Source organism: Aspergillus nidulans, chromosome VII, assembly GCF_000011425.1.
Source record: "Aspergillus nidulans FGSC A4 chromosome VII".
Classification (NCBI taxonomy): Eukaryota; Fungi; Ascomycota; class Eurotiomycetes; order Eurotiales; family Aspergillaceae; genus Aspergillus; species Aspergillus nidulans.
Window position 1 is genome coordinate 3,256,211 of NC_066263.1, and position 27,660 is coordinate 3,283,870.

The 27,660-nt window shown below is 50.5% G+C and overlaps 12 protein-coding genes across 12 annotated transcripts, besides 2 other annotated features; 5 read left to right on the plus strand and 7 right to left on the minus strand.

Annotated features, from left to right (window-relative positions):
- Positions 1-25,844: part of a sequence feature (contig 1.36 75..96901(1)) that runs on past the window's edge.
- On the plus strand, positions 207-2,563 carry ANIA_02247 (uncharacterized protein; the record flags this gene model as incomplete). Its single annotated transcript, XM_654759.2, has 2 exons — positions 207-339; positions 441-2,563. Exons 1-2 carry the CDS (start codon positions 300-302, stop codon positions 2,561-2,563), a joined length of 2,163 nt encoding a protein of 720 aa, XP_659851.1. The 5' UTR covers positions 207-299.
- ANIA_10282 (damage-control phosphatase ARMT1 family protein) lies at positions 2,820-4,772 on the minus strand. Its single transcript, XM_050612996.1, has 7 exons — positions 4,685-4,772; positions 4,559-4,629; positions 4,372-4,502; positions 4,189-4,301; positions 4,031-4,130; positions 3,299-4,010; positions 2,820-3,212 (listed from the first exon to the last, which is right to left on the minus strand). The coding sequence occupies exons 1-7, from the start codon at positions 4,704-4,706 to the stop codon at positions 2,982-2,984; spliced, it is 1,380 nt and encodes a 459-aa protein (XP_050468841.1). The 5' UTR covers positions 4,707-4,772; the 3' UTR covers positions 2,820-2,981.
- On the minus strand, positions 5,351-6,998 carry ppt1 (protein serine/threonine phosphatase PPT1; the record flags this gene model as incomplete). The annotated part of the gene is made up of 3 exons (XM_050612997.1): positions 5,351-6,174; positions 6,249-6,765; positions 6,846-6,998. 3 exons carry the CDS (start codon positions 6,996-6,998, stop codon positions 5,351-5,353), a joined length of 1,494 nt encoding a protein of 497 aa, XP_050468842.1.
- spt4 (transcription elongation factor SPT4) lies at positions 7,337-7,944 on the plus strand. Its single transcript, XM_050612998.1, has 2 exons — positions 7,337-7,567; positions 7,635-7,944. Exons 1-2 carry the CDS (start codon positions 7,490-7,492, stop codon positions 7,917-7,919), a joined length of 363 nt encoding a protein of 120 aa, XP_050468843.1. The 5' UTR covers positions 7,337-7,489; the 3' UTR covers positions 7,920-7,944.
- Positions 8,190-10,201, minus strand: gatA (4-aminobutyrate transaminase gatA). The gene is made up of 4 exons (XM_654760.2): positions 9,765-10,201; positions 9,668-9,703; positions 8,442-9,604; positions 8,190-8,391 (listed from the first exon to the last, which is right to left on the minus strand). The coding sequence occupies exons 1-4, from the start codon at positions 10,013-10,015 to the stop codon at positions 8,345-8,347; spliced, it is 1,497 nt and encodes a 498-aa protein (XP_659852.1). The 5' UTR covers positions 10,016-10,201; the 3' UTR covers positions 8,190-8,344.
- On the minus strand, positions 10,929-12,711 carry ANIA_02249 (uncharacterized protein; the record flags this gene model as incomplete). The annotated part of the gene is made up of 5 exons (XM_050612999.1): positions 12,303-12,711; positions 11,945-12,249; positions 11,570-11,894; positions 11,062-11,521; positions 10,929-10,957 (listed from the first exon to the last, which is right to left on the minus strand). Exons 1-5 carry the CDS (start codon positions 12,501-12,503, stop codon positions 10,929-10,931), a joined length of 1,320 nt encoding a protein of 439 aa, XP_050468844.1. The 5' UTR covers positions 12,504-12,711.
- Positions 15,110-16,098, minus strand: ANIA_02250 (uncharacterized protein; the record flags this gene model as incomplete). The annotated part of the gene is made up of 3 exons (XM_654762.1): positions 15,110-15,531; positions 15,619-15,773; positions 15,806-16,098. 3 exons carry the CDS (start codon positions 16,096-16,098, stop codon positions 15,110-15,112), a joined length of 870 nt encoding a protein of 289 aa, XP_659854.1.
- Positions 18,525-20,399, plus strand: ANIA_02251 (protein BEST1; the record flags this gene model as incomplete). Its single annotated transcript, XM_654763.2, has 6 exons — positions 18,525-18,785; positions 18,846-18,993; positions 19,043-19,127; positions 19,181-19,306; positions 19,356-19,705; positions 19,755-20,399. The coding sequence occupies 6 exons, from the start codon at positions 18,525-18,527 to the stop codon at positions 20,282-20,284; spliced, it is 1,500 nt and encodes a 499-aa protein (XP_659855.1). The 3' UTR covers positions 20,285-20,399.
- ANIA_02252 (uncharacterized protein) lies at positions 20,759-21,517 on the minus strand (the record flags this gene model as incomplete). The annotated part of the gene is made up of 3 exons (XM_050613000.1): positions 20,759-21,125; positions 21,177-21,333; positions 21,414-21,517. The coding sequence occupies 3 exons, from the start codon at positions 21,515-21,517 to the stop codon at positions 20,943-20,945; spliced, it is 444 nt and encodes a 147-aa protein (XP_050468845.1). The 3' UTR covers positions 20,759-20,942.
- ANIA_02253 (DUF167 domain-containing protein) lies at positions 21,648-22,207 on the minus strand (the record flags this gene model as incomplete). Its single annotated transcript, XM_654765.2, has 2 exons — positions 21,648-21,872; positions 21,974-22,207. The coding sequence occupies 2 exons, from the start codon at positions 22,205-22,207 to the stop codon at positions 21,714-21,716; spliced, it is 393 nt and encodes a 130-aa protein (XP_659857.1). The 3' UTR covers positions 21,648-21,713.
- On the plus strand, positions 23,049-24,521 carry ANIA_02254 (uncharacterized protein; the record flags this gene model as incomplete). The annotated part of the gene is made up of 3 exons (XM_654766.1): positions 23,049-23,051; positions 23,117-24,183; positions 24,248-24,521. 3 exons carry the CDS (start codon positions 23,049-23,051, stop codon positions 24,519-24,521), a joined length of 1,344 nt encoding a protein of 447 aa, XP_659858.1.
- On the plus strand, positions 25,811-27,278 carry ANIA_09535 (uncharacterized protein; the record flags this gene model as incomplete). The annotated part of the gene is made up of 3 exons (XM_863824.1): positions 25,811-25,880; positions 25,928-26,804; positions 26,960-27,278. 3 exons carry the CDS (start codon positions 25,811-25,813, stop codon positions 27,276-27,278), a joined length of 1,266 nt encoding a protein of 421 aa, XP_868917.1.
- Positions 25,845-27,660: part of a sequence feature (contig 1.241 1..3156(-1)) that runs on past the window's edge.

Below are 27,660 nucleotides of genomic sequence, written 5' to 3' on the forward strand. Positions count from 1 at the left end.
GGCGAGAAAGCGTACTTTCAACACCAATTGGGCATTGACAGCAGAAGAGGGGAAAGAAACCTGGTCCAGATGAAAGAGCGGTGATCGAACTGTCATGCCAATAATCGTCCAACGGCCCCGCCCGTCCCGTCTTTATTCCGCCACCGCCCGGCAGTTCTGCCAGCAGAGGATCACAGCTTAGAGTATAAACAAAGCACGTCCAACCACGTCACGGTCTCCGCTTTGTCGTCAAAAGTGGCTCCATTCCGAGCTAGATGTCGCCCTATCACTTGCTGTCTGAATAAGTTTGTGCCATCAGGATGCTTGGATGGATGGGTGGTCAAACTGAACGCGCTACAGGTGCGAGTTTATCGTCCTCCCAGAGGAAGCGGACGCGGCAAGCGCAGCGCTTTCTCCTAACACTGTCACGCGCTGACTGATTTTCTGCTGCACTTTCTCAGACGACTCCAAGGTTATGGAGCCCCCGGAAACTCCTGCGCCTATTTTTGCACTTCGCGCGTTTCAGAGCGCGTTGTTCGGAACCCCCAAAGCCGACGATGAAGACAATACCAGCGTTCACTTGAAATCCAAGGGGGAGGCCCACAACCAACAGTTAAACAAGAACAACTCCTTGCCAAGGCTGATTGAGCGAAATGGAGACAGTTCAAAAACCGATTCAGGTGAAATCGATCTGGCTGTGAACGCGATGGCATCCCCGACTAAAAGCATCCTCATGACACCCGGCACCGTGTCAAATCGACGGAAGACAGTTTCTTTTGGAGAAGGCGTGATCGACAATGAACGCAAGCGCGATGATGTCTCAACCAAACCGGTGAAGACCCCAATACCCGCTACGGGAATTATCAGCAGTCAGTGGGCATCGAGCTCGTCGGAAGGAAAGCGAAGCAAACTCACCCAGGCGCTACTGGACTCACGCGAAAACCCTTCTAGAACATCTGAGAAATCCTCTCAAAAGCCGGATGAGACTCGCTCCTCAAAAGGTACTGCTAATCCTGACGCAGCGCCCGCTCAAGGAAATGACAATGAAGATACGATCAACATGAACGAGCCACGCTCTCGGTCCGGCAAATACTGGAAGGCAGAGTTTGACAGCTACCGGTCAAAAACAGCTTTGGAGATAAGGAGGCTGATCCAGTATCGCTCGGCCGCCAAAACGTACGCGAAGAAGAAGGATGAAGAGGCCTGCCGCCTAGCTGCAAAGCTGAAAGAAGAAGAACTCAGGGTTGAGGAAATGGAACGCCATGTGACGCAACTTGCCTCCACTATGGTTGCGGAGAACACACGGGCAGATAAAGAGCAACTTGTCCAAGATTTGACGAAGCAGACAGCCCTGGCGCTACAATATAAGCACAAGGTCAGCTTGTTACGTAAGACCTTGGAACAGCACGGCGTTGTCGGCAGCGACATCGACGAAATTGCAGGAGCATCAGAACCTAGCGTTGCCCCCAGAGAGACGTCGGAAGCTTTACAGAAATCCCAGCAGGCGTTAGCAGAGGCGAACGCCAAAATTGAGGACATGAAGCGGCAGCAGTCAGACTTTGAAAAACTCAAAGGACTTGCTCTGAGCTCCGAACAGAAAGCCTCTGACTTGGCGAAGGAGAACGCGTCTCTCAAATACACACTTGCGCGGTTTAAGCAGGAAGCATCAAAATATGAAGGCCGACGCAAAGAGAGGGAAGCGAGGCTGAAGTCGCGGGAGTCCAAGCTGGAGACGCGGATTCAGGAGTATCGTGACAGGCTAAAGTCAGCAACTCAGCAGCATCGAAAGCAGGAAGAAGAGTTAAAGCTATCATTTGACCAAGAGCGCCGCCAGATGCAGGAACAGATTGATATGCTGAAAACGAAACTACGAGCTTTCGAGAGCGCGACAGAGCTCAGGGCGCGAGCTCGCCCAGAGAGCCGCATAGATTATGATGGGATTCATACTTATGACTTTGGCGCTACCAGTCCCCAAAAAGATGCCCTTGACGAAACCGGTGAAACTGACCAACCACCCAGTCCAAGTCCGCGGGGCAAGGATCGCCCTCCGTTGAGTCTAGGGACCGATCTGACAGACTCGGATCTGAGACAGGCGATGAAGGAAATGGGCATTGAAGATATTGATGAAAAATTCAATAATCTGGGAATATCTCCTCTAAGGTCATTCAAGCCTCCTCGTTATCGAGACGACACCGATATTCTCCCGCCGTCTTCGCCGCCTGATTTTGGGACGTGGGCCGCTTCAAACCAACGGCGTAATCCAGAAACCCGTAACTCGCATCTACTCTACGTACCACGTCAATCTTCAGATGATAGTCACAAGGTCCAAACCAATCGCCTCCAGTCCCGACGCGCAGCTACGAAATATGCTCCCGACCACTCGTCCTCAGGACCGGATACACATCAAATGGACCGCGCACGGAGACGGCAAACTGTTGCTGCTGCCGCTACTACTTCACAGCGAGATTCATTGTCGTTGGACCGAAAGATGGCTGCCCAGGCGCGCCTCAGACGAAGGGATGACTCCCGCAAACTAATTAGAGATGATGGCAAGGAGAACATGCGGACAACAGTGAGAGCTTAAGACCTTTTCTTCTTTTGCTATTTACCATGTTTCTTCCTAATTTTATATGCGAGGGAATTGTAATTATGGTGCTAGATTGCCTCTGTGCATCTGAGATCTTCATTCCTTACGTTAGCGGGGGTTGGCGTCTTATCCTGCGGTTTACGATGCCCCGGGCTGGGATTTACCCTCATTCCGGCAAATTGAGATACCAGTTTTTGACCTTACAAATGCTATCAATGTCTGATGAGTATTATTCTCTTTCTTTGCCATCTAGTCTTCCATCTATATATTCTCGTTATATAAAACAGGCATAAAAAGCACTAGGTACGTGCAGTCTGTCTATCTAACTAACTACTCTTTTCTACACGCATTCCAACCACTTATCATACCATCTAATCTACCCCAATTCGACTTCGTATTATCTCAGTGACGAAACTCAAGCCTTACCATCACAGAAAGAGATAACGGCCCACTTCCCACTCCACGCCCACTCGCGACCTCCGGATCTCGAGCCCTCGTAAGCGTTGCGCAGTTCCTCGTCTTTGCCGGCTGGAAGACCGACAACACAATCGGCCTTGCAGGTGCGGAATGACATGACACGGATGCCAGAGTGCGGGCCTAGCGGGCCAATGGCGGTTGCGAACGGGGTTGTCGGGTCCCAGGCAGCCTGGAGGGATTGTTAGTGTCTCGGAATAGAAATAGAAATATGAAAAATTCAGGGTGTGGTAGGAGTTAATAGTATTGTGAACGCACATCGTTAATAAGCTTTCGGTAGTTAAGGTCACCCTTGAACAGAACCAGTTCGGCCTCTTTCAAGTCTTCGAAGAGGTCAGGTGCGACGTGCGGCATGCGCCAGTAGGAGCCGCCTGCAGTCCAGAAGGGGTGAGGGCGAATGATCAGCTTGCCCTCCGCATGGAAATGGCTCCACTGGTCGAAGAGGAACTTCACCTCCTCGACCTCCTTGTCCGAGAGCGGGCTTTGCTGATTTCCAGCCTCGTCGGGGGCAGTATAGAAGCTCTGGGGGTCAGCGATGGCCTGAATAAGGTCTGCGAAGTCGCGTGGAATAACGTCCGACACGAACCAGGGTATCAGTTTGGGCCGAAGGACTACGCTTGTGGCGATATCAGCCGAAAGGAGATATCCGGCGAGGATAAGGTCGACGAAGAGCTCGAAGCCGGCGTTGTCAAGAACAATGTCGACGCGGCGCTCGCCCTTCTTTTCTTCCTTGGCTTGTCGAAGGACATCGAATGCGGCATTGAGATCATTGACGATGATATTCTCCTCTGCTGCCTTGCGTGCCTTCGAGCCCTGTAGCTTCTGGATATCCTCGTATGTGAGATTTGTCAGAAGCGAGAGGTCAGTGGCATTGCCCCACAGACAGATCTCGCACATCTCGGAGAAGAGCAGGCGATGGGATTCTTCGGTGGTCTTTCCTTCCTTTGCCTCCAACGCTAGCTCCTTGTACCTGGCGGCCAGCTCGAGCACGGCAGGTCGGGAAGACTTGAAAGTGGACATCTTTTGGCGGGCAAACACATCGTAGCCTTTCCAGTGCTTCGACCGAGCTTAGACGTGCTCACGCGCCTGTCTGTTTCATATTGTCAGCGTCAATTGTCAAGTACGATGCCCAACGTCCCTGAACTCACAAAGATAACACTCCGAAAAAAGCCATGACACATTATGCCACTTAGGGTTTCCTCGCTTTTCCAATTCCTCATTATACTCCTGGATACCTGGCTCGCCGTCGTCGTCGAGAGGCCTAGCACACAATGACAATCAGTACCGTCACCCCGGAGTAAGAGTACCCTTACGAGAGTAAAGTAACCTACGTCAACTGCCTATCATGCTGAATCTCATATTTAAGCTTCGCCAACTCCTCAATGATGGTCTTTCCCTCCTTGCGCTTCTCGTCATCCGTCACATCGGCGACAGTCCGATGCAGGTCATCAATGGCTCCAGTCTAGGCCGGCTCTAATATCAGATGCTGCATGTGTACTCAGCCAGAAATGTGCTCACCACAATCACAGGCCATCGGTCGTTGACAGACTTGTAACCAAAGCTCTTCGGGTCGGAGGTGAGGTATGGAGCTGGAGGCGGTGTTAGTCCTATTCTCCGTCCTGCAGAAAAGATGGCTGCGCTTACGAATCTGGGGGTCGAACTCCATTCTGACGGAAGAACTTGATATTATGGGAGCAGGTGATGGAAAGAACGAGAAGCAGTCAAAAGACGATAGAAGTCGTCAAAATACGCAAGAAACATAGTTGTGGAGGAGTTGACCGATGACTGCATTTGACAACGATCGCGGGGTCGGCGGGGCCGTTTCCTTCTGCAGATCGCTAGGTAAAACCGCTCCGATAGAGTACGGAGTACGCTATACGAAGTGTGGCCGACTTATTAATCGAATAGTTTACAAATCCAGACTACTAAGCAAGCGACGCTAGAACCGAGCAATAAATGTACTCATTTAAAAATGCCTTTTTGTCCAATGCTACCTAGACTTGCAAATTCTATCCTAACATAGACACCATGACATGAAATGGGAAGAAGATGCTCCCTATGGTAGATTGTTCCGCTATGCAAAATCTGGAAATCGTGAGTACCGTATCGAGTACATTCGTATACTAAGACATCTACCCAAAAAAGGACCAGTAATGAGAGTCTCATCCCAAGGTCTCAAAAAGTCCGCAAAATGCGCCACATTTGGCGAGGCCATGGCCATGGTCGTTCTGCTTCGACCCGGTAGCTAGGGTACCTGTCCCTCAACCGCCTAACACTGCGAAAACTCGAGTTCAGCTCACATCAGAGACATCAACGAATTTTGCGCATAGGCCTAGATGCTATCAGTGCTTCATTCACGATAAGAGAAGGCAAAATACGTGTCAGATCACGTGTAGGACTCACCATCGGCTTGATATCTGGGTGAGGCACCGCCTCGAAAACCTGGTATTCGAGCTTGAGCTCTGGTCCGATCTTGATGAAAGCACCCTTGTTCTCTGTCGTATCGCAGTATTTCGGAGCAGAGAAAACGGTGATACACCGTCCATCGTGCTCAACCTCGTACCCGTTCATGCGCACCTCGTGCGAGCGGATGATAGCTTCCAGCCCGTTGTTCTCGCAGAAGCGCTTTGTGACATCTGGACCGAACTGGAGACCAACACCTCGCTTGCTGGGTCCGCGACCAGGCTCTGTCTGGGGATCCGTCCATAGCATCTCCATCATCAACCCTTGCTGACCGGGTTGCTTCTGGTTGTGGCGGTTGAGCTTTCGGATATCGTCCAGCGTCGTCTTGTCGTCGGAGAATAAACCACCGTGGAGGACAAGGTACTTGTTGCCAATCAGGGTGGCAAGAGGTAGCGCTGAGAAGGACTCGGAGAAGACCTTGAACATTGTCTCATTGTATTTGGCGCGGCATTCACCTTCGAAACCATATACCTTGTTCATATCGTCCGTTTCGTGATTTCCACGGTTCAGGAAGATGCCGTTTGGCCGCAGCCACTTGTAGGCGTACAAGAGGAGGGCAATCTCAGTAGACCACGAGCCACGATCCACAAAGTCGCCATTGAACAAGTACGCATGAGTGTCGGAAGGGAATCCGTTCAGCCGGAAGATTTCCAGTAAATCGAAGAATTGACCTACGATCGTTGTCAGTTTCAACCAAATCACCTCACCTCTTTCCACAGCGGGAACGAAAATAAGGAAGACCAACCATGCGTATCACCACAAACAGTTAACCTCTTGCCCTCATCCACCCCAATCTCAACCATCGTCGGCTCGGCATAGACAATTTCTTTCACAGCCTTGACAATCTGGAACGCATACTTCCGGTGAATTTTCTTCCCGTTCTTGAACCGCTCAATCATGTCGTCGATGAACTCCTGCGTCATCTCCGACCCCAGTCTCACACCGTCATATCCATCATCCACAGCAATAGCGTCAATATCCAAACTCTCAAAAGCCGACGGCGGGTCTGCAACCTCAATAGCCTTCTCAAATTCCAACCGGCGCACCAGCTTCTCGCACTCCGCCAATTTTAACTTCGCATCGCGGTTACCCGGTTCGCGCTTCACAACGGCTTTGAAATCTCGCATCGCATCGCGATAGTTCAGAATCGCACTGTTTGCCAAGGCTCGTCGCCAGTACGCCTTGATGTAGTTCGGATCCAGCTCCAGTGCCTTCGTGGCGTCCGCAACCGCGAATCCATATGCTTCGAGTTTGATATGGCACTACAGTCATGTAATCACAATATTAGCCATGATTATGGCGCCATGAAGACTCCGGCGGGACTGAAAATATCGCAACGTACCTGAGCCCGGTTACTGAAGAATGACGGTTCTTTGTCATATTTCTCGATCGCCTGGGTGTAAAAATCTACAGCAGTGGGCCACTCATGCTGAGCAAAGGCCTTGTTACCCTGCACCTTCAGCGCAGTAGCTTCCTCAACATCTTGGGAGGCCATCGCAAGATAGAAATCGACCGGTTTGTCGGCGGGGGGCGCTGGAGGGGTTTTCGGTAAGAGAGCACGCGGAAGAGAGTACGCGGGCAAGGCAAAGGGGGGAAGAGTAGAGAAGAGTAGATGTGATGCTAAAGAGCAGGATCACTAGAAGAAGGTAGATTGGGGAGTGAAAAAGTAATGAAATCTATATCCAGTTCCTGAGAAGTAACCCAATGCCGCCGACTTGGAACGCCTCTTGGTCGATAGTCTAAATCTCGGACCCGTTTGGAGGGCGATTGCTCCGGTCTTGGCGTTTGCCGCAACGGTTCGAGAAACATCGGCCGGGCCCCGGCCGACTGAAAGTTGAACAATGATGAACAGACAGCCTAGCTTGACTTGACAACATTCAGCCTCACGGCCCTTACCCCATCATATTCTTCCATTATCAAATTTTGAGTTTCAGTTTAGTCTGCAGTCTCTAATCCTTCCCCCTCACACCACAACGCGTGCGCCTCATGTCCTTCTACGTCGCGCCCAGCCAGCAGCGCACTCTCCGCGCCTGCATGGTCTGCTCACTCGTCCAGCTACACAGCGTAAGCCCCCTGATCGTGTGCACCCCTATCTATCAGCATCAATAGTTAACTGGTTTTTCTCAATCAGAAATTCATGCGTGAAGGTTGTCCGAACTGCGACAATGTCCTTGGCCTCCGCGGCAACAACGACAACATTCAAGAGTGCACCTCACAGGTATTTGAGGGCCTAGTCACTGTCAATGACCCGGCAACAAGCTGGGTAGCTCGCTGGCAACGACTGGACGGTTATGTCCCTGGGACATATGCGGTGAAAGTCACAGGCTCGCTTCCTACCGAAGTTATTGGGCATCTAGAGGATGCTGGAATAAAGTACATACCGAGAGATGGAAGTACGGCTGAGGAAGAGGGGTAATTGTTGGGCTATCTGCTACTTTATGCGTAAAAGCGAGGCATACGTGGCTTGTGGCCGAAAATTTTTGTTGCTCAGGGATACCAGAGAACGCAAGAGATACCCTTTCTGCTCTGTCTCTGCTAAATATTTGCACACGAATCGGAGTTTACGGGTAGTTCTTTCTGGAAGCCGATTTCATTTCGCCGCGGGAGTTATGATATCTACTGGTTTACATATATTACAAGCGATTCTGGGAGGCCAAGACTTTGGTAGCATTCAGTGACCAGCTGCAATAGCTTGAACTATCCATCATCGGATCTTCAAATTTCTGAACTCGAACTCATATAATTGTGATAAATGCAATGATTTGAGACAACCTGCTCCCACTTTACCATTATAACGCCGTGGAATAAACGCACAATAAGCAATCATTAGCCCAGACCACCCTACAGTTGCTTGATAATCTTCTCAATGCTCTCAAGGAGGATATCAGCTGTGAGAAGTTAGCCATGTTCACATTAGTAGCGATAACAGGGAACTTACCATGGTGCTTCTGGAAGATCAGCATAGGCCGCAGGCGGACTGCGTTCTGTCCGCTACCACCGATGTTGATACCAACGCCCTTGCCCTTGACAAGGAACTCGTCACGCTTGGGAGTATCCCAAGCAATAAACGTACCCTGGCCCTTACCACGCAGGTTCTGCAGGTGCTCGGGGTACTGCTTCGCGAGGCGCTCAAGGCCAGAGTAGAGGTAATCACCAGTCGCGGCAGTGTTCTCAACCAGAAACAAGCGCTCAATTTCCTCAATGATACCACGGAAGATGAGAGCGCGAGAGGGGTCACCCATCCAGGTGTTGAACTGGCGGTAGGGCTTGTTGGGACGCAGGGCAGGGTTGCCAAAGTAGTAACCGGCAGTCTGAGCCTTCTTGGAGAAGGTGACCATATCGGGAGGAGTCTCAAGGTTCCAGTGGTCGTGGGCCCAGAATTTACCGGTGGCACCAACACCAGTCTGGACCTCGTCGACGATGAAGAGGACGTTGTTGCGCTTAGTGATTTCACGGAGACCGCGGAAGAAGGCGGGGGAGGCATGGTTATCACCACCCTCAGACTGAATGGGCTCGACAATGATAGCAGCGACGGGGTTGTGCCATTCCTTGATCAGGCGCTCGGCTTCCTGCAGGCAGCGCTGCTCCTCCTCAGCGTTCTCCTTAGCGTGCTCCTCGAGAGGATACTTCAGGGAGGGGAAGGGAGCCTGGGGCCAGTCAAAGGCGGGGATATCGAGCTTGTGAATGGGCTTGCTGCGAGTCGTGGAAAGACTGCCGAATAGACGGCCGTGGAAACCAGCCTTGAAAGACATGATAGACAGCTGAGGAGATCCGGGGGTCTGGTTCAGCATACTAGACTGAATCTCTTCCTCGGTGAATTCCTTCTCGGGACCGCCACGCTGTTGCTGACGGTAGTACATGAAAGCGGCCTTATAAGCGGTCTCGTTGGCGTCAGAACCCGCCATAGCGGTAAACACCTGGTCCAAGCCCTTGGGAGCGACCTTCAGAATGCCGGTCTTCAGGATGTGAGCCCAGTCAGCGGAAGGGAAATTGCCAAGAGCTGGCCTGTTGATCAAGGAGGTAGCCATCTCGGGCGAAGCGGCCACCTTGAGGAGGTGAGGGTTGTTGTAACCAACGGGAATGGACGCGATTTGGGCATAACTGCAGTCGGGTTAGAAATGCCATTCGTCTACAAGTAGGGATAAAATATGATTGACCACGTACACATCGAGGAGCATGTTCCCATCGAGATCGGCGATGCTGGTTCGGTGTTAGCCCTGGCAAACACTGCGCGGGGTAGATTGACGGCAAATTGACGTACTAGTTTCCGACGGATTTGGTGTAATCGGCGAGCATGTTCAAGCTGCGGACATCGAAGACCTCGTTGAGCTGTTCGCTAGCGGCCTTGTTCTTTGGGCCAGGAATGGCCGTAGCCAGCTTGGGAGCAGTAGGCTCATTGGGGAAGTAAGGCTTCTCCGCAGCTCGAAGGCGGGGTGTGGTTGTAATAGTGCGAACAGCTGGGAGACGAGCTGAAGCCCGCAGCTTCAGGCTGGAGCGGAAGGCAGAAGCCATTGTGGCTTGACGGATAGGATCAGGTTGAAAGGAGAAAGACGACGTAAAGGAAGTGGGAGAAAGAGCCCTTTGATCAAGCTCCGATAAGAGCGGGGAGATAAGAAGTATACTACAGCTTCGAGACGACCACTCGACTGTATACGAAACCGGAGGAATAATATGAGAAGATCGTAAGAGTAAGTTGAGATACAAATAAATTCAGACCAACTCTGCGAACGAAATGCGGGCTTGCGGTCTTAAATACCACTGGTATTTTGATGGACTGCTGTGATCCCAGCAGCCCTGCGGAGAAGAAGCTATGGCAGCTTCGGCGATTTCGACCAATAATATTCGTCAGCTTCACCGAACCATCATCCAGATCTCCAAGACCAGAAGTAATTGATAACAACGGTCCGTTTTTCTTTCCCTCTATGGTGTGGCGGTTCCACCTCCGGCGAAAGACATCACGGAATTCCTCCTTCGGTGCCGATGCGTGAACTGAAGCCACCGAGAGTCACGGGGTACCTATCGGCAAATTGTCCGCGATCATCAAATTTGGTGCTAGATCGGAAACAGATGCCTAAAGGGAGCGAGGACTGTCATTACTCGCTATCCAGATGACAATTGTTTGTCTACCCGTTTAAGTAGATAATTGAGGTATGCAAAGTCGTATCCATCAGCCAGTCAAGCTGTTCTTAGAGAACATGTGACTATAATATGTTGTGTCACTGCGGGGATTATAACATAAAATTGGGGTGTCGAGCGCAATGGCCACTTACTGATCTTAGCCAACGTGTCCTCGTCATCGGCTCACAACTATATTTTCTAGAAGTTGACCTGCGGAGGAGCAGCTATCACCAATAATTATTACCGTCTTCGAAGTCGAACGTTTTTTTATTGGCAATTGAGCAGGCTATTTGCCCTCATAACATATTTACATGTACTCGTTATTTGTGTAGAGTGCTAGGTTCCAGAACCATCCCATATGTTATGGTGTAGAAGATAATTAAAGATAGACAAGAATCATCAAAGAGATGTTAGAAATAGTGAAGGTCGAGGTTACACACATTCCTTCGTGTGACGGCTGGGAATACTCCTTACATCACTTCGTATAGACGGAGTCGGAGGCGATATTGACCTTTCGCTCAACGTAGGGTTTTTGAGAGTTTCACTGTCGTTGGTGAGACGCGCGACGTCCCCAATCGGAGATTGAGGTCGGCTGGTGATATCACAGGCGGTCCCGGTTGGATCATAAGACGTGCGACTCTCGCTATGCGTCTCCATCTCGACGGTCCGGAAAACCTTCAGGTGATCACTGGATATTTTTGCATCGACATTGTAGAAGTTCGAATGCCTAGATGGTTTCGACGAGTTTCCAGTCAATGACTTGAGCCTCCACGACTGGCGCGAGTTCTCGAAATTTCTCGAGCGGTATCCGCGATCCGAACCGTAGCGATATGAGGTGCCAAGAAGACGGGGGATGAAAAAGTTGACCAGTGGTCGTAATGCTGGAGCAGAGGCGCAAATCTATGTCAATTAGCTATCTGAAAAGCCAGCGGGGATTCTCTGCCATACCAGGCCGAGGTTGATTTCCACCGTTGCTGCCAGCAAGACAGGCCACCCTTTCCAAGTGGTGTCGTAGGAGGCAATCATACTCTGCCAGACGTAGTATGTCCGTATTGCGCCAGCGACGTCAACAATAATTCCCAGACCAAAAATACCCATCACAGCAAGGCGCTGCCGAGCGGGCAGCTTCAGTTTCCAGATCAACGGCATGGGCAGGATAGTGGTCAAGACATCCGTGAAGATGTTGATGGTACTGGCGGAAAAGACTATGGCTCCGTCATTGAGACAAGTGTGCGGGTATTTGGGCTCTAGATCCCAGTATGCCTTGATCGGTCTTTGAAAAATTAGAATCTCACCAGGCTTGATGGGTTGACAAGGACTCACCGGCATTGGAAGATACTGATAAGGACAAAAAGCGCGCTGGAAACGGCCACAACCACCATGCCTACTATCATGGCGATGTTGTATGTCGAATAGATGCCCTTGTTGCCAACAATGAGGAGGCGCTTGCAGAACCATAATAGTGAAAGCTTTGTCAAGGAGCAAGACAAAGAAAAGAAGATCTGGAATATGAGATTTAGTTTGGAGACCATCGGTATCCAATCCAGCGGCACGTCCCATATATGTCTGACCCAGCCCCAGTCTTCTGTTGCTAAGCATAAGACAACGGCCATGCCGATTCCGAAGCCCTAGATTCAGTCAGCGAGCCAAGACTGGTTCCCTCGCCGGCATATCAGCTTACCAGCCCCAGGACGACTAGAATGTCGTCCAGACCAGCTGTGCGCGTAATTCGTAGCCGGGTATATAACCGAAGGGCAGTTATGATAGTCGATAAAGCCAAGAAGATAATGCTTGCAATGAGCACGCCATGACTGCGAGTGGGAGGATTAATGTAATTCGGCGTGGGCCAGCTAAGAAGCACTTCGGGAGGAGGGAGTTTCATTTTCCTGGTCGACTACTGGACTGAGATAGTAGCGCGCTGCGGTAATCGCTTCTTAGATACCAGGATTCCAGGAGAGACAGCGATCGAGTGCCAGGCTCCGTACGTTGTCACGGTTGGGGTCAAGTGTCAAGACACTGGGTGCGCCGATATCTTGATCATTTCATCGCTCTGTAGAAATCGGAAAGGAGTGGACGAAAGTATGCTGGGAGGCGCAACTTTAACAAACGAAAGAGAACTGAAAGGCCGGAAATCTCCATCATTATTATACAATTTGCTCATCTCAGCGTGCCTGGAACCTGCATGGGGTGGGGATCCTTCGAAACTCAAAAAGAACGAGGCATAGCTGAAATAATTGGAGGAACATCAATAGTGTATCGAGGATCCACGGATGCGTACCAGAATGCTGTGCGAGGGACGGCTGCGCTATATACCGTAGTATTATTATTATCGGAGTTCTGCTGCAGTATCAATGGCGGGTTTCGCCCGTGGTATCAGATGAGGATCTGGCAATTCTGCGATATAGTGCCCAATAAGCGAATCCTCTGTCTGCCCGCTGTGAGGAACTGCACAGCGGTTACTGGTTGTGGTAACAGAGACGGCTATCACTGCTCTTCCGCATCCGAGTAATCGCGTGTCTTGCGACGCCAATTCTACACTGACTCGATGGAGTCCCTCGCTAACCTGATAATTCCTCGTGGGAGAGAGCTCGACCCTGGGACCACGAGATATTTCCCAAACATCGTCTGATCGACTCTAATGATTATCGTTCGTATCCGTGGTTGCATCGAGTATGGCTTGGGGCTCGTTAATAGCCAGAAATCGTCTGGCGACGCTTTGATGCGAACGCGCCTTGATGGCTTTGATTCGACGAGATCGCTGAACAGAAGGGTGTGCGGGCCGCCTAATACCCACACAAAGTCGCAAGCTCGTTACCTGAGCGCCGTCGTCCAAATGGGAACAGAACCGTGGAGCTGAAACCGACTACTGAACCAATCAGACAGGTAATCACGAAGCGAAAGAAACGATTGAAGGAAACGACTGAGTGAAACGATTGATTTGGAATGAGGACCACTCTCGAACAGAGATTTATGGTGGCGACACACCTTTTACAGCGCGATTTTTATGCCAGGTGGAGGCAGTGGCCACAGACCCCGCGCGATACCGACTTAATTGACGTCCTTGTAGATAGTTCAGTTGTAGATGGTTCACGCTCGCAGGCTGGCAGACTAGCAGACTGGCACTAACAGACTGGCACTGGCAGAGTGGCACTGGCAGACTGGCGCTGGCAGACTGGCGCTGGCGTTGACCGAATAAAACCGAGGATGCCAGCCTCGCTAGATAACAGCATGTGAGGCTTAGTTTGCAGCCCTGGGGGAATGGGGAAGAGGGGCAGCTAAGCATTGACTTTATTAGCCCAGGTTGTCGGCTAAAGACTCCGGATGTGCGCTGTCAGATATTGCCAATCAACTACTAGAATCTAATCAGAAGAAACCTATTCTTGATAGTTATTTTTGAGAGGATTTTTTGAGAGGATTTTTGAGAGCGAGGAATATAACATAGGTTAATCCCAGTGCCGAATCGGCCCCGGCAACTCGATCCAGTACTTGATCTAACGCTTAATTTTGAGACATCGACGGTTGTGGGTGCAGGTTAGCCACCTGCAAAACGTGGACGGTGCCACTCTGATCATCCTACTTAGGGCTGTCCAAATATTCAGCCAGCACCTTAACTCCTAAGGGTTCGGTAGGTTCATCCCGAGGCTATACCCACGCGCTGCACAGTTCAAGCTCAAGGTAGAATCCAAACTTCACGGCCCAATCGCCGCATACTAGGATACACTTTCAACACTTACCACTCTAGTACTGAACTAGGATTGAATTGTCCTCATCGGCTCTTACATCACAGTTCCGCTGTCCGCCTATACAGAGGATGCCCAATTTTTCTGCAATTTTTCTGGCCCGTTTTTCGGTGGCGATCTTGCCAGGCTGATCAAAGCTCCTCGCATTTGCCAGCGATGCCATCATGCTTTCTTGGTTTCTATGGTCCTTGATTGAAATCCTGGCCATGCATCCAACATTTCGGTTGCTGAGCCTCGATTGTGAAGCTCTCAAGGTCGGCCGTGGCCCGTACGGTTCTCCGTCCTTCCGGTCGATCATTTAGATCCGAATCCAAGACGTCGGTCCACTACTGGCTAAGGGTTCTCATTTTCTAATTCAAGTACTTATCGGGCAGATTTCTCCTCAAAGAGGTCACGGGCTTCAACTCCTATTTCCGTTTTCAGAATGTCGTGGGCCGAGGACCTCGCCCTCGCCACGAGTGAGCATGGGCCTTCCCATTGCCTTAAGAGATGATCCATAGAACAGAGCTCTACCTGAATCACAATTTCGCGGTCACGCTTCGCAAGCCATCGACGGCATTAGTCGGCACTCGGCATTCGGCACTTGGGATGATGTACTTGCGAGTCTGCCGGGGCCCCTCTAGTGCGCGCCATCTCTAGTCCATTATGGGTGGACGTCAACTTGAATACACAAAATCTGGTCGAGGAAAAGTCCCTCATTTATTGGCATCTACTCTGAGTATTCAAGTAATGCAGTTCCCTGTCTACGTCAATCGACGTCGGTAGCTGTGGCGATCGCTCTAGTTGCGGCCAAATCCCTCTGCAGCTGCCCAATTTTATCCTCCAAGGCAGCTACACAGTCTGTTCCCAGCGGCAAGCGAAGATACTCGTAACCCGAGGCGATCGCGCTCAGAATTGCCCGCGCCGCTTTATCTGGGTCGCCCTTGAATTGGTCCGGGATTGACTTTATACTTCGATGTGCAGTCATCATCTGCTGGAGCACAGTGTCCTTATAGCCCTCGCTGAAGCCATGCTCAAACTGAGTAGGAGTGAGCACTCGGCTCGCAAAGGGTGTACGAAATGCTCCAGGCTCGACTATGAGGACTTTGATACCAAGTTCTTTGACCTCGTAGGAAAGCGATTCGTGCATAGCCTCTATGGCAAATTTACTGGCGGAGTAAGTCCCTCTTCCTGGGCGGGCCATGAAGCTATTTTGTCCGATCTTGTCAGAAACAGGTCGAAATATTGGAAAGACAGAGTCTACAAGAATGGACATACCCTGCGCCACTGCTAACAAGGATGACGTGGCCAGAGCCTCTGGCCCGCAAAACCGGCAGGCAGGCTCGGATAGCTCGCAGAGGGCCATAAAAGTTGACTTCCATCTGATTTCTGACGTCGGTCTCACTGCGCACATGTGAGCATCGTCCGAGAGACTGGAGTATGGACGCCGAGCAACCGCACTAACCTAGTATCCTCGACACCGCCAATAAATGCATATCCAGCGTTGTTGACCAGGACGTCAACATAATGCTCTTGCGCAAATTTGGTGAATAGATAATAGGCATCTTCCTGAGCAGGGTCTAGCTCAACCCAGATGCCACCCTGTGTCGAGAAATCAGGGCAGGACTTTTCAGCTCTGCCAACGTCACGGGTAGTTGCGACAACTTTATGGCCTGCTTTGAGGGCTGCTAGTGCAAGCGATTTACCCAAGCCCGATGAGGCGCCAGTGATCAACCAGGTCATAAATGACGCTGCCATACTGATTTATATGATGCTGATGGCGGTTGTGGACTTCCATGTTCCGAGTGCTTATATACTCAGGAGACAGCAATGTGTAAATAACGGTGCAACGATGAGGTTCAGTATAGACCAGCGGATATAAGTCTTATCTCCCTTGGATATCCCTAAGTCCTGGAATCGTTCCTCGTTTGGCGTAAGCACTAACCAGACTCCGACGGGTAAGCAAGGAGATTTGACATCAACGGAGTACCCCCTGAGGTTCGAGAAGAATTGCATGGACGATGCAAAGGACAAGTTCTGAGAGGTAGAGCGGTTGTCTAAAGCATCGCGATCCATGCCGCACCTTGTCCTAAATGAAGGCAGAATGCGGGGGTTCTCTTTGCTCGGTTCTCCTCTTAAGACATGGGGCCCCGGTTTCAGAATACTTCTAGAAATTTTCTAGTTATTTCCTATTTATTTTCTTATACATCACACAGCTCGGGTAGTCTTGCTCAATATTACTCGCTACATACTGAAGTCGTCTGGCTTAGACGCTGTTGCCGGTTTTCGCATCATAGCCCTCGTCCAAGACAGGACGCTCTTGTCCCAATTCCCAGTTCCAACTAAATGGACGGCCGAGAGAATTTTCCCGTCGCGTGCCATTACGACCACAGGTAATGACAAATAGCCAAAAGGCTTAGATTCCCAATCCAATGTACCGGCTGCAGAGTGATAATCCCTTCTGAGTACCTTCAAACTCTGCCCACGTCTTCAAAGTCACAGGCGAGCAAAATCCCCTACATTTTCCGGTTCAGCTTTTCTGAAAGCCGGTTCATATCAACTTTGCTTGGACGTTTCTTGGCTGGTCTGTGCGGTTCCGCGCATATCATTCCAGGGCTATCTGCGCTATGCAAGACTAGGGCTTCATTCAACCTATGAGAAGGTTCGACCTGGTTGGGCTGCATTCAGCCCAAGAAAATCAGACTGAACAAACGTTGCAAGGCACGCGTCTGTGATTCTTGCCCCGCCTGCGAGAGATCAGTCAGAACTACCGCCGCTCTCAGAATTGTCACCACTCTCAGAATTGCTTCGTAAACTCTTATGCTTTCGGGTCAAAGCAAGTCCCTTGAATGGGTCCTACGCAGTGTCTGGCAACAACGCCGGATAGGCACTAGATCGATTGCTGCTTGGTCGATTATCACCCGAGCGGTTCGATGGCAGAACGAGTCCAACAGCCCCTCAGGAACAGGCCATACGTTGGCCGGGATATTTTTCTTGAGTTCAAATCGTCTGGATTTTGGACTCCTTGGTACCAAGAGCTGAGGTCCAATATACTCAGAGTAGTTCGGCGACTCCGTCTGGCCACTGGCGATGAATTTCTGTGCGATTGATACCCCTGAAGGCTGAAGGCCAAGCGTTACCTGTCATGGACCAACCATCCTTCAAGCCTCGCATGGTGAAACATCCAGGCTTTGGTCGTGCCAATTTCTCGTCTCGCCTGCTGCGTTTTTGAAGGTTTTTCAGAACACCGCCAATAGCAGGGCTCTAATCCATTGCCCTCGAATCCTCAGACTGTCACTGAAGTTCATGCAGAATAAAGGGTGGTCGTCTCACGGCAGTTCAGCTTGACTCAGAGTCAATATCGACGAAAATGGGCTACTCTGGCTATATTTCCAATTATAAACCAGGGTTCATACTATCGAGTCGATCTTGCCTGGAAGAGGGACGGCTCGAGTCATGGACGATAAAATTTCGTTCTTCGACGAACAGGAACTCCGTCTTCCGCGAGTGAGTTGGCCGCCCACCAGCGTCGTGTTTCGCGTTTCATGCGCACAGCCATCAAAGGTCTGGACTGCAGCGCTGGCCAATCGAGAGATCTTGTGAAATGAGCGGATCCTGCCGTTGCTCTGCGTGGCGCCCAACTGCCCGCTAAGACGCTAAGAGTGAAACCAGGGGCCATCCAATGACTCTATTGGGGCCATCGCTAGGCATCGCGGGCTCTGCCGTGACTGTCCCAAGGTTCCTTTATGCGCTTCTTGCTGTCAGATTCAACGCTCTCGCAAGAACAAGGAACATGAGTTGTGGCAGCCGACAGGCGTTCCTCCTTTGGACTCTTTGTCCGGTGGCGCTCTCGCGTCGTAGCATCTAAAATGTCACTCGATCCTAATCCCGATTGCTGACCTCACCAACGTCACTTGGCTGTGCAGCGTGCACTCCACATCTTCATCGGCTCTTGACGGTCGTAGATCTTTTTCTCCCTTCTCTTCTTCTCGGCCCCCAGATTCTTATTCTCCAACATTCGTTCCTTTGTTCATTATCTATTGGTCCATGAATTGACCCGAATCCTGTCGTTTTTGTTCGAAATCCATTGTCTTCGTTTATATTCTCCTCAGACACTCTCTGGTTAGACTGTCTTACTACATTCTTTAACCCCATCCTAACATTTCATTGCCCAATTTACCAACATGGACGGAGGCACCGCGCACTCTGCACCTCCCGCTGACGCAGGCCATGCTGCTGCTCATACGGATGGTCCTGCTCCAGTACAGGCAGAGACTCGCCATGCCAACAACGCTCAAGGACAACACAGCGGCCCTCCAAGTGAGAAGAGCTCCAGCCCTGGACGAATGACACCACGGCCCACCTTCTTGGAGAACCTTGCAGACTCTCGTGATTCCCAGTTCATGCTCAACCGGCGCGACTCTGATGATCTGGATCGGTACTTTGTGAGTCTGAATAATACTTGGAAACGGGAGACAATTGTACTGACAGATCCGCCTTGCTAGCACGGCCCGCGAGACCTGGACAAACACTCGAAATGGCCCATCATGATGCGGATGCACGGCAGCATCATGCCGAAGATGATCCTCCCCATCACCTTCGTCGCCGGCTGGTCTACTTGTATAACCCTGATTTCGCGCTTTGTTTATAGACGTCAGTACCCGATCTAGGATGGCTTGGTTTCTTAGCTGACCGAAACCAGTTTCTGTTGATAATATCCTCCTCACCGTTCTCGGTTTCGTCGTTGGTTTGTCACTTTCATTTCGAAGCTCTACTGCCTACGAAAGGTGCGCATTACTCCTATTTGACATCATTGAGCACGCGACTGACTACTGTCAAGATGGGCGGATGGCCGGAAGTACTGGTCGTTGCTTGTGCAGACGTCTCGTAACTTGTCCCGTACCATTTGGATCAACACACTCGAGCGGGAAGGTGAGCTAGGAAAAGAGGACCTATTGAGGAAGCTGTAAGTCCCTGTGAGTATGGGGTTAAGCAATACGCTAAACGGCACCTAGCACCGCGATCAACCTTATCTTGGCCTTTGCAGTGGCTCTGAAGCATAAGCTGCGGTTCGAACCGGATGTCGGATACGAGGATCTAGCTGGCCTAGTTGGGTATCTCGACACCTTTGCTAAGGAAGCTCACGATCGCCAAGTCATTCAGCCAAGGAAGAGGACGATCTGGAAAGTTACTGGCGAGTACTTGGGCGTTTCTTTCGCAGAGTCGAACCCTCGGAAGCTCATCAAACGCTCCAAAAAGCCCTTGGGACACCTACCCCTGGAGATTCTGAACCACCTTTCGGCCTATATCGACTCAGTCATCCGAAACGAAACACTCAACATCAGTCTCCACCAGTCCCAGGCTAGTACGTACTACGTATCTCTAATGATTTTCAACATTGCTAACTTCTGAAGTTGCCTGCCTCGCCCAACTAAACGAAGTCGTCACCGGCACTGAACGCGTCCTCGACACCCCGCTCCCAGTCGCCTACAGCATCGCAATTGCGCAAATCGCTTGGATTTACGTTCTTGTCCTCCCCTTCCAGCTCTACGACTCTCTTGGCTGGGTCACGATCCCTGGCTCCATTGTCGCTGCGTACATTATTCTTGGCCTAGCAACCATTGGCAGCGAAATCGAGAACCCCTTCGGCCACGACGTAAATGATCTGCCTCTCGACACATATTGCAGACAGATCGCGCTTGAACTGGATATTGTCACCGCTGTACCGCCGCCAAGTGTTGACGAATTCACCTCCCGCGAGGACAACTATGTCCTATACCCACTTAGCACATCGGGCCAGCCCGAATGGAAGGAGCGCAGCGTGGAGGACATCCGTGCTGCGCTGCGCGCTAAAGTCGTTGCTAACACGTCGCCGACAGCGTCCAAGACGTCCACCGTACTTGAGGAGGTGAATACAAAGCTTAACAAGCAGTCATCAGTATAGCGAAGCACTTCCCCTGGGGACGACTGCAAACACAACACGAAACGGAAAAAATGCATGGAATTTAGAGGGAATTTGAACCTTTTTGCGCCGCAGCATGGGATCGGGCGTCTTCCTTGAATAAGCATGTGTGTCTCTTGTCTGTCGTTTTGGCCTGGTGTTGAGGTTGGAAATCTGTTCATTGAACACTCGTTATCCGCGAGACTTTTGTCCGCTGTGAATATTATTTGGGTCTGTCTTTACATACGTACAAAATTGTGACTCGGGGGTTGTCCATCATAATGAAATCTGTTGAACTGTGATCGTATCATATATCTTTCCAGGTCCTTCCTCCCGCGATTGTATGCCATACAGTCGAAGCGGCAATCACTGGCATGTTCGAAGCAGGCTTGCTCATTGCTCGTCTGTCTTCTCTTGGTCATCCGCGTCGGAACGAATATATCTCTTGAATCCTCGAGCTGCTTCACCTCGAGTAAATCGCCCGGTTCCCGCCTATAGAGCGCACCGAGAGGGCGCGATACTCTCGCGGAGTGAAGTGGTTTGAGAACAATTGTGCCAACCCAAGTCCGGACCTAAGAGCCGCATCGCGCTGCACAATCGCAACGTATCCTGTCGGAAAGTTGGTATTCGATAGTCATAACGACGTAAATCCCAACCCATTCTACACCTTGAACAAATCCCCTCCGTCGCCATTCACTAGCGCGGACAAAAAGTTCCCCTTCGCGCATACCCTCCACGCCACGCTTCCACCATTTTCTTCTTCTCCCACGCCTCCAATCCAAGAACTCACGGCCGCAACAACAGCAGGGGCGTCCTGCCTCGGTACACGAACCCAGATGAATTTCTCAAGCGGGCGCGATTGTGATTGTGATTGTGGCTGTGATAAGGCAGAGACTGACTCTGGATCGGGGGACACGGAAAGAATATCGACAGGGATTGAGCTACCGGAGAGGCCCAGGAATTGGGAGAGGGCGGAAGAGAGATGAGTACGGGCTGTGAGGGGGTCGAGAGGAGCGGATTTTGTGGCTGCGGAGGTGTTCGGTTGGTGAATCCTGCAAGTTTTAGTCAATCTATTCTTTTTTTTTTTTTCCGAAGAGTAGGCAGAAACGGAGAGTAGGGTGCGCGGGCGTACAGTTGAAGCTTGAGGTAGGTCCAGGGAGGATTGCGTGCGGTGAAGTTGATGGTCTCTATACTGGCGCTAGAGTCCTCGGGGATTTTTCGTTTTGTGGAGGCCATCTTCGATGGTTATAATGCGGTGATTTTGATTCTAACAAATATATTTGCTGGGATTGCGTGTTTTTCACGAATCTTCGCCTGGAGATATCGCGTTGTAGTCGTCATCGATCGTCGAAGAAAAAAGTGGGAGATTTCCGCACAAGGCTCCGCGGAGTCCAGGACTAGCTAGATACCGATCCTAGCACCCGCCGCTGCTTTATTTCTTGATCACGGCGTCTTGCAGCCGTTTACCAGCTCTTTCGAGGAATCTCTCCTCAGTCTCTGTTCCAATATCTAAATTGAAGATGCAGAGAACTTTGTCGCGAGACTTCAGACCGTGGATGACTCCGACGTCGGATTTTGCGACATTGAACACCTGCATACCATAATCAGCCTACCCACTCCCAAGGGCTCCTTCTAGCTCACGCCAAACGCATCCAGTCATAGAATTGATCTGAACAGGGCAATGTGGCTTACCTTTGCAAAGACCTGAGATACAGCTAGATTTGCCTCTCCGTCCCTAGGAACGGCAGCTACACATACATCGACTGTCTCGTTTCCTACTGCGGTGATGCCCTCTCGGCCGCCGGACGCGTTCGGCTTCACTCTGCACGATATATGTAGGTTGTATCTGTTGGCGAGCTTCTGAGATTTGTTGCGGGAGGTTTTGCTAGCGATTCGGACGAGGCGGAGCATGGAAGATGGTGGCATGCTGAAGTGATGGGGAAAGAGATGGTTTCAGTTGGGGCTGGGCTTGTTCGTTGATTGACCTCTGATTAATCGCGGTGACCGACGGCTCCTGACTGAATTCAGGTGGTGACAAGCGACAATGGAAATCATGAATACTGCTAATTCTTTCTGCTTAAATGTTGCTATTGCGACAATGGCATTAACATTTTCAGTTGGTAATAACTCACTGTGAGCCCTAGTCTTAATAAAGGCGTTTAATGCTTTCAAACTTGAATGAACAACACTGCAATGGTAAGGCGCCCTGGAATGAAATCTGGTATCAAACGCACCCCAATCTCTATGCACGATAAAAGTAACATCGATATTTATTGTATAGTGAGTGAATATCTGGTGATATGATAATGAAGACCCGCTTGTCCTCCATGATTAGGCGTGCTGCAACTATGCCATTCACTTTTTCCATCGAGCAGAAATCCCAGAGACCGCCATAAGCCAAAAATATGGCCTCTGAGTTGGGCCTCGCTGGCAATGTGTTTCCAGTCCCCTTGAGTCGCAAAGCTTCTATGCGGTTAACTTTGGCTGGCTTCTCTCTGCTCTTGAAACAGATCTGGTACGAAGAATAGTTTGACCATATATGCTTGAGTACTAGCACTAACACCAGACAGCCTTTCTGCAGGCAGTCGCAAAGTCCTCAGATTACAGCAGCCTTTAACCGTTGCCATTTGCTGGAGAATAGAATTGCTTCGACTACTCCCAGGAGTCGAATCCTGAGCCATTTCTTACAAGAGGTCGAAGCACTGGGTTTATTGCACGGCACATCTTGCTATCGTCTTCAGTGTTGGCATCACAGGCCAGCTCCAGGATGGTAAGTGACTTTAAGGCTTAGCCTTGGTTTTCAGAGCGTTGCTAACTGCTGGTGATGCTCCTTAGTCCTTCAATTCGATTTCTGATCATCTTTCGATCGATCTGCACCGCGTGCTGGTACCTATAGTACAACATCTATCCAGCCAACCTGATGTCTTTGGTGTTGTGTATAGACGACCGGGTATAGAGGACTACACCCTATCGGATATGTTCTACATACCTGAACAAGCGAATTGGAGCTTAGACAATCTGCCCGATATCCTCTACGTTATACGTCCTCCCGAAGAATACCGCAGTAAAGCGAAACGACCGGTTCAGAAATCTTCCTACAGGATATTTGGGAAACACGTCAATGACTTTGAAACTATTCTGCCGCGGCAGATATCTTCCAATGCGGAAGGATGGCGCCTTGAAGCGTGGATGCGTTATGACCCTCGTATCACTGCTGAGGACATCATCGACCGGGTCCATCCGTTCTACCGAAAATACATATCCAGCGTACAAATCCATAATCGTCGCAAAGAGTTCCGGGAGCATTGCAACATAACGTGCTGGGAAGCGGGGCCTGATGACAATGAAAACGTCAAAATAACTAATCTCCTCGAAGAGTGCGGTTATGAGGCCTGGTCGACAAATAGCACTCGTGGGTTATCTCCTGGTCTAATCAACCCGACAGTTGGTGAGGCAGGAGGTCGTATTGCGCTGCAGGAGGTTCTTGTCCGTCGGTTTGATGCGCCTGACTCCATCGCTTACTGGGTCTATGAGGCTTTCCCGTGGGACAGCGTGAGTTTCTGGTTCTCTGCAGGGCCAGTACGCTTTATAATCGACGTCCACGGAAATATACTGTCGTCTCATACTTCCTACGAATCCGTGATTTCTCGTGAGCTGTACGATGGTATCATATCTTCATTTCAGGTTGCGCACCCTATCGATGCTCAGCAAGCCAAACCTAATCACCTTCCTGGAAATCTTCCCGAGGCGCAACCCCATGAAATGGAGTTTCTCTCGTCCCAAATTGCTCTGCCGCCGGCTCAATCGGTGGTCCATTTTGCTCCGGACGTGGTTGAGCTCCAACCGCGGGCGATAGCTATCCCACACCCCAAGAAACGAGCACCTTCTGATGCTACTGCCAGGTAAGATCTCTTCCAACATTCTTCGTCATATTACAACAATTACCGACTTTTGCGGTATAATTAGTGCCGCTAGGAGAATCAACATCACGGACATCATCGATCCCAGTGGCCTACCCACACCAGTTGGCACTGTCGAGCGTGTTCATTATGACGGACAGGTTGATATATCTCCCTCAGACACCACCTTTGAGAATATGGTATTAGAGTCAGGAGTGCTCTCGCCTTCCTCTCTTCCGCCAGCTAAGCATAGCGGCGAACAAGTCTGGCAGCTGCCCACTCGGCTGGAGAATCCTACGTGCACAATGGACGATCCATTTTGGGTCCCCGGAAATGCATAGGAACCATCTGATGCTTTTCCCTTTCCAAAATCTTCCCCAGACCAATATGATAGGGTATTCGTTTAGTGTTTCAGGTTCTTCATCCAGCTCATTTCCCTATGTTGTATGATTCGGGCTGGTCTCGTCATTTCGGTTATTGTTTGATGGGCGAGTTTCCCATGTCAAGCTTATGTACTATAACTTTAATCACTTGGAACAAATGAGAAATAACTGCAGAGCCCAGGCTGGATACCCACAGCCGTGCAGAATGTGTTTTTACGATAAACCTGGCTATGGATGGCGAAGGATGCGTAAGCAAAAAGAGTCTCTTCCGGCCGGTCTCGGTGAAGCTTGTTCTCAAGAGGGAAAGTCGAGGTACCCCTCATGGGCAATGTTCTTTACAGCAAGTCGGCTGTCCAGCTGCGCAAGCCAGATCCATGCCTTCTCTTTCTTCTGACACACATTAGTCCAATAAAAGACCGGCAACTACCATTGTCAGAGCCAGCCTTCTTATTGTCAAGCATGCATGAATGGAAGCTTCTCTTCAAAGCGAATGGCTTTTGCCATCGGAAGCCTATCTTTTTGAATGCCTATAGGCAGAGTACTACCTTGTCTCAGATTCATCAACCAGCCCACCTGATAGAAAAGACTTCTGCAGCGCCTGACCCTATGGGATTGGCCATAGGTTTTCCCATGTGGCTGGTCAGATTTGCTCACCTTTGGCTTTGGCCGGGAAATCGAAGTCGAGTTGAGTTAGGCCAGGAAGAACATGACGATATCGCAATGCCACAACCAACGCCAACATAGCCATTATGGGGCTCATTTTGAAGAGAAAGTGAGCTGCTATCTACCCTAACAGTTTGGTAGTCGTAGACCTAAAGTTGACATTCTCACAGTCAGATATTATGGTACCGGTCCCTCAAGTGTAGCCTATTGAGCGCATTTCGATCACTGCACCCAGTCCCCCACCCCACCACTTGATCTCTCCCCAGTTCAGAATCTCTCGCCAACCACCCCGATTGTCTGTCATCCAGAAAGGGGAACAATAGCGATTAAAGATGGCTTCTCTGGTTCTGTCTTCCATTTCATCCTGGAGTCTTCACCGTCTTCACTTTCCCCATCCTCTTCACCACGTTTTTTCCTGAGCTTCAACTGTCATATTTGTGCATGCGGTACGGAACTCGCTGTGGAAACGGGTACTATTCACTGAAAGTGAGTCACGCTCTGAAAGGAGTTAAAGTATGCTTCATATCTTGCACTACTTGGTCATGGATAGGATAGCTAACGTGGCTATTAGTCGAACTGTCACAATGAAAAGCTACAGAGTCACCAAGCCTACTCTAAGGTCTTCTAGGAAGGTGCCTAGAAGGCTGCAAAAAAGTGAGATCTCTTTGCTTTGGCGTAAATGATGTACTGACCCTACATAGGAAAAGCCCCTCCCAGACAGGATAGCCCCAATGCAAACGACCCTCGAAACCGCACCTCTTACCACCCGGACCAAGCCCATTGGTCGTGGGAGAACCTGCCAGACATTCTTTACCAACTGAGCCCCGACGAAGACGAAAAAAAGCTGAAAGATCCGGGGCTCATGAGCTATCCAATACACGGAAAGTATCTGCGAAACCTCCCTGCTCTCCCAGACAACATCTCTTCTACCGTAGAGGAGTTCCGCGTCGAAGCATGGCAGCGCATGGACCCGCGCATTTGCCTTGAGGACATTACAGCTCGCATGCATCCCGACTTCCGCATAAAGAATAATGCGCTTCAACAACGGGGCGTGCGCTTCCGACAGGCGTTCAACCTTAAGGCGTGGCGTTCGGGAAATAAACGCAGTGCACACCTCGAAGCCGACCTTCTTAGAAGGATGAAGGAGCTAGGTCTGGACATCAACTCAAACTCCACCCGCGGCATCACCCCAGGTCTAGTCAATCCTCAATTAGGTGAACAGGGTGGCCGTGTGCCAATTCCCAAGGGTTGGCGGATTAGGAAGATGGGGAATAAATCCACCGCCAACGGGACCGCGTTCGACGAACGGGAAGCTCCTTTTCAGAGTCGGGAATCGCAATTCAGGACCAATGGTTATTCTGAAACCACTTTACCTGACGAGCCTGACGCCATGCCAGAGGTTCCGGAAGTCATTCCCCCGGACGTCGTTGAGCACGAAGCGCAGACAGGCGGATACGTCCACCAAGACACCAATGATGATGAAACAGACAATCGTTTCGATGATTCTCTTCCTATCATACGGGGCATTTTTCCAGATGATGAGCTCCCCGACACAGTCAGCCTGCCGGATCTCGACCTGTACGTTCTCCTGCTCTCCTCCCTTTCTTCCTCTATTATATTATCAAAACCTTCAGACCCCAAGCTAACATGTCAAGGCGGCTTGGCTATAGACCACCCACTCCACAAATCAAACAAGAGAGTGACTTGCTCTCTCTCCTACACAACCAAGACAGACTAAGCTGGCGCTCCACCTTCTGGACACCCAGCTCAGCCCTCAATTTCCATAGCTTCTGTCTTCAAGATTGCTTCACGAACTTCCCCATACAATCGGAGGAACTCCTGGACTACGCTCCCTCGCTATTCACCAGATCCTCTAGCAAGCCGCAAACTCCAACTACAGGTATTTTTCCGGTCAACGATCCTACTCTGTTGGATACAGTTCCCGAGAGGCAACAGAGGAATGTCTTTGACGATATGCTATTGGAGTGCTACAAAGGCGAACGTCATGTCTTTGAGATGCCCTACCACTCTTACTCCTCTGTTACCTCCTGATCGTTTTGCTGAGATTAGGCGACACCACCCATTCTCTCCTACAAGCTGGTCTTGTCTCACCTCGCACTTGACTTTATCTTCTTCCTTGCACATTTCCACCTGTATCATACTGTCTCGATTATGCTATGGGTATACCGGACCCTACGGCGTTCCGACCTGCATTTGTGCTGTACATTACCTTCCCACGGTTGGAGCATCTGTCTGGCGGATGGCGACCTTGGCGTTCCAAAGCGTATTTTGCACTTGTCACTACTACTGCTTTTCCATTCTCTCTTTATTTGGTTCTACTGCCGGCGATGGGTGCGATAATTTATGTCGGCGTTTTGTGGTTCGGCTCATAGTCCAATATGTTGTTCTATTGTCTAGCCCAGTAATGGCGTTG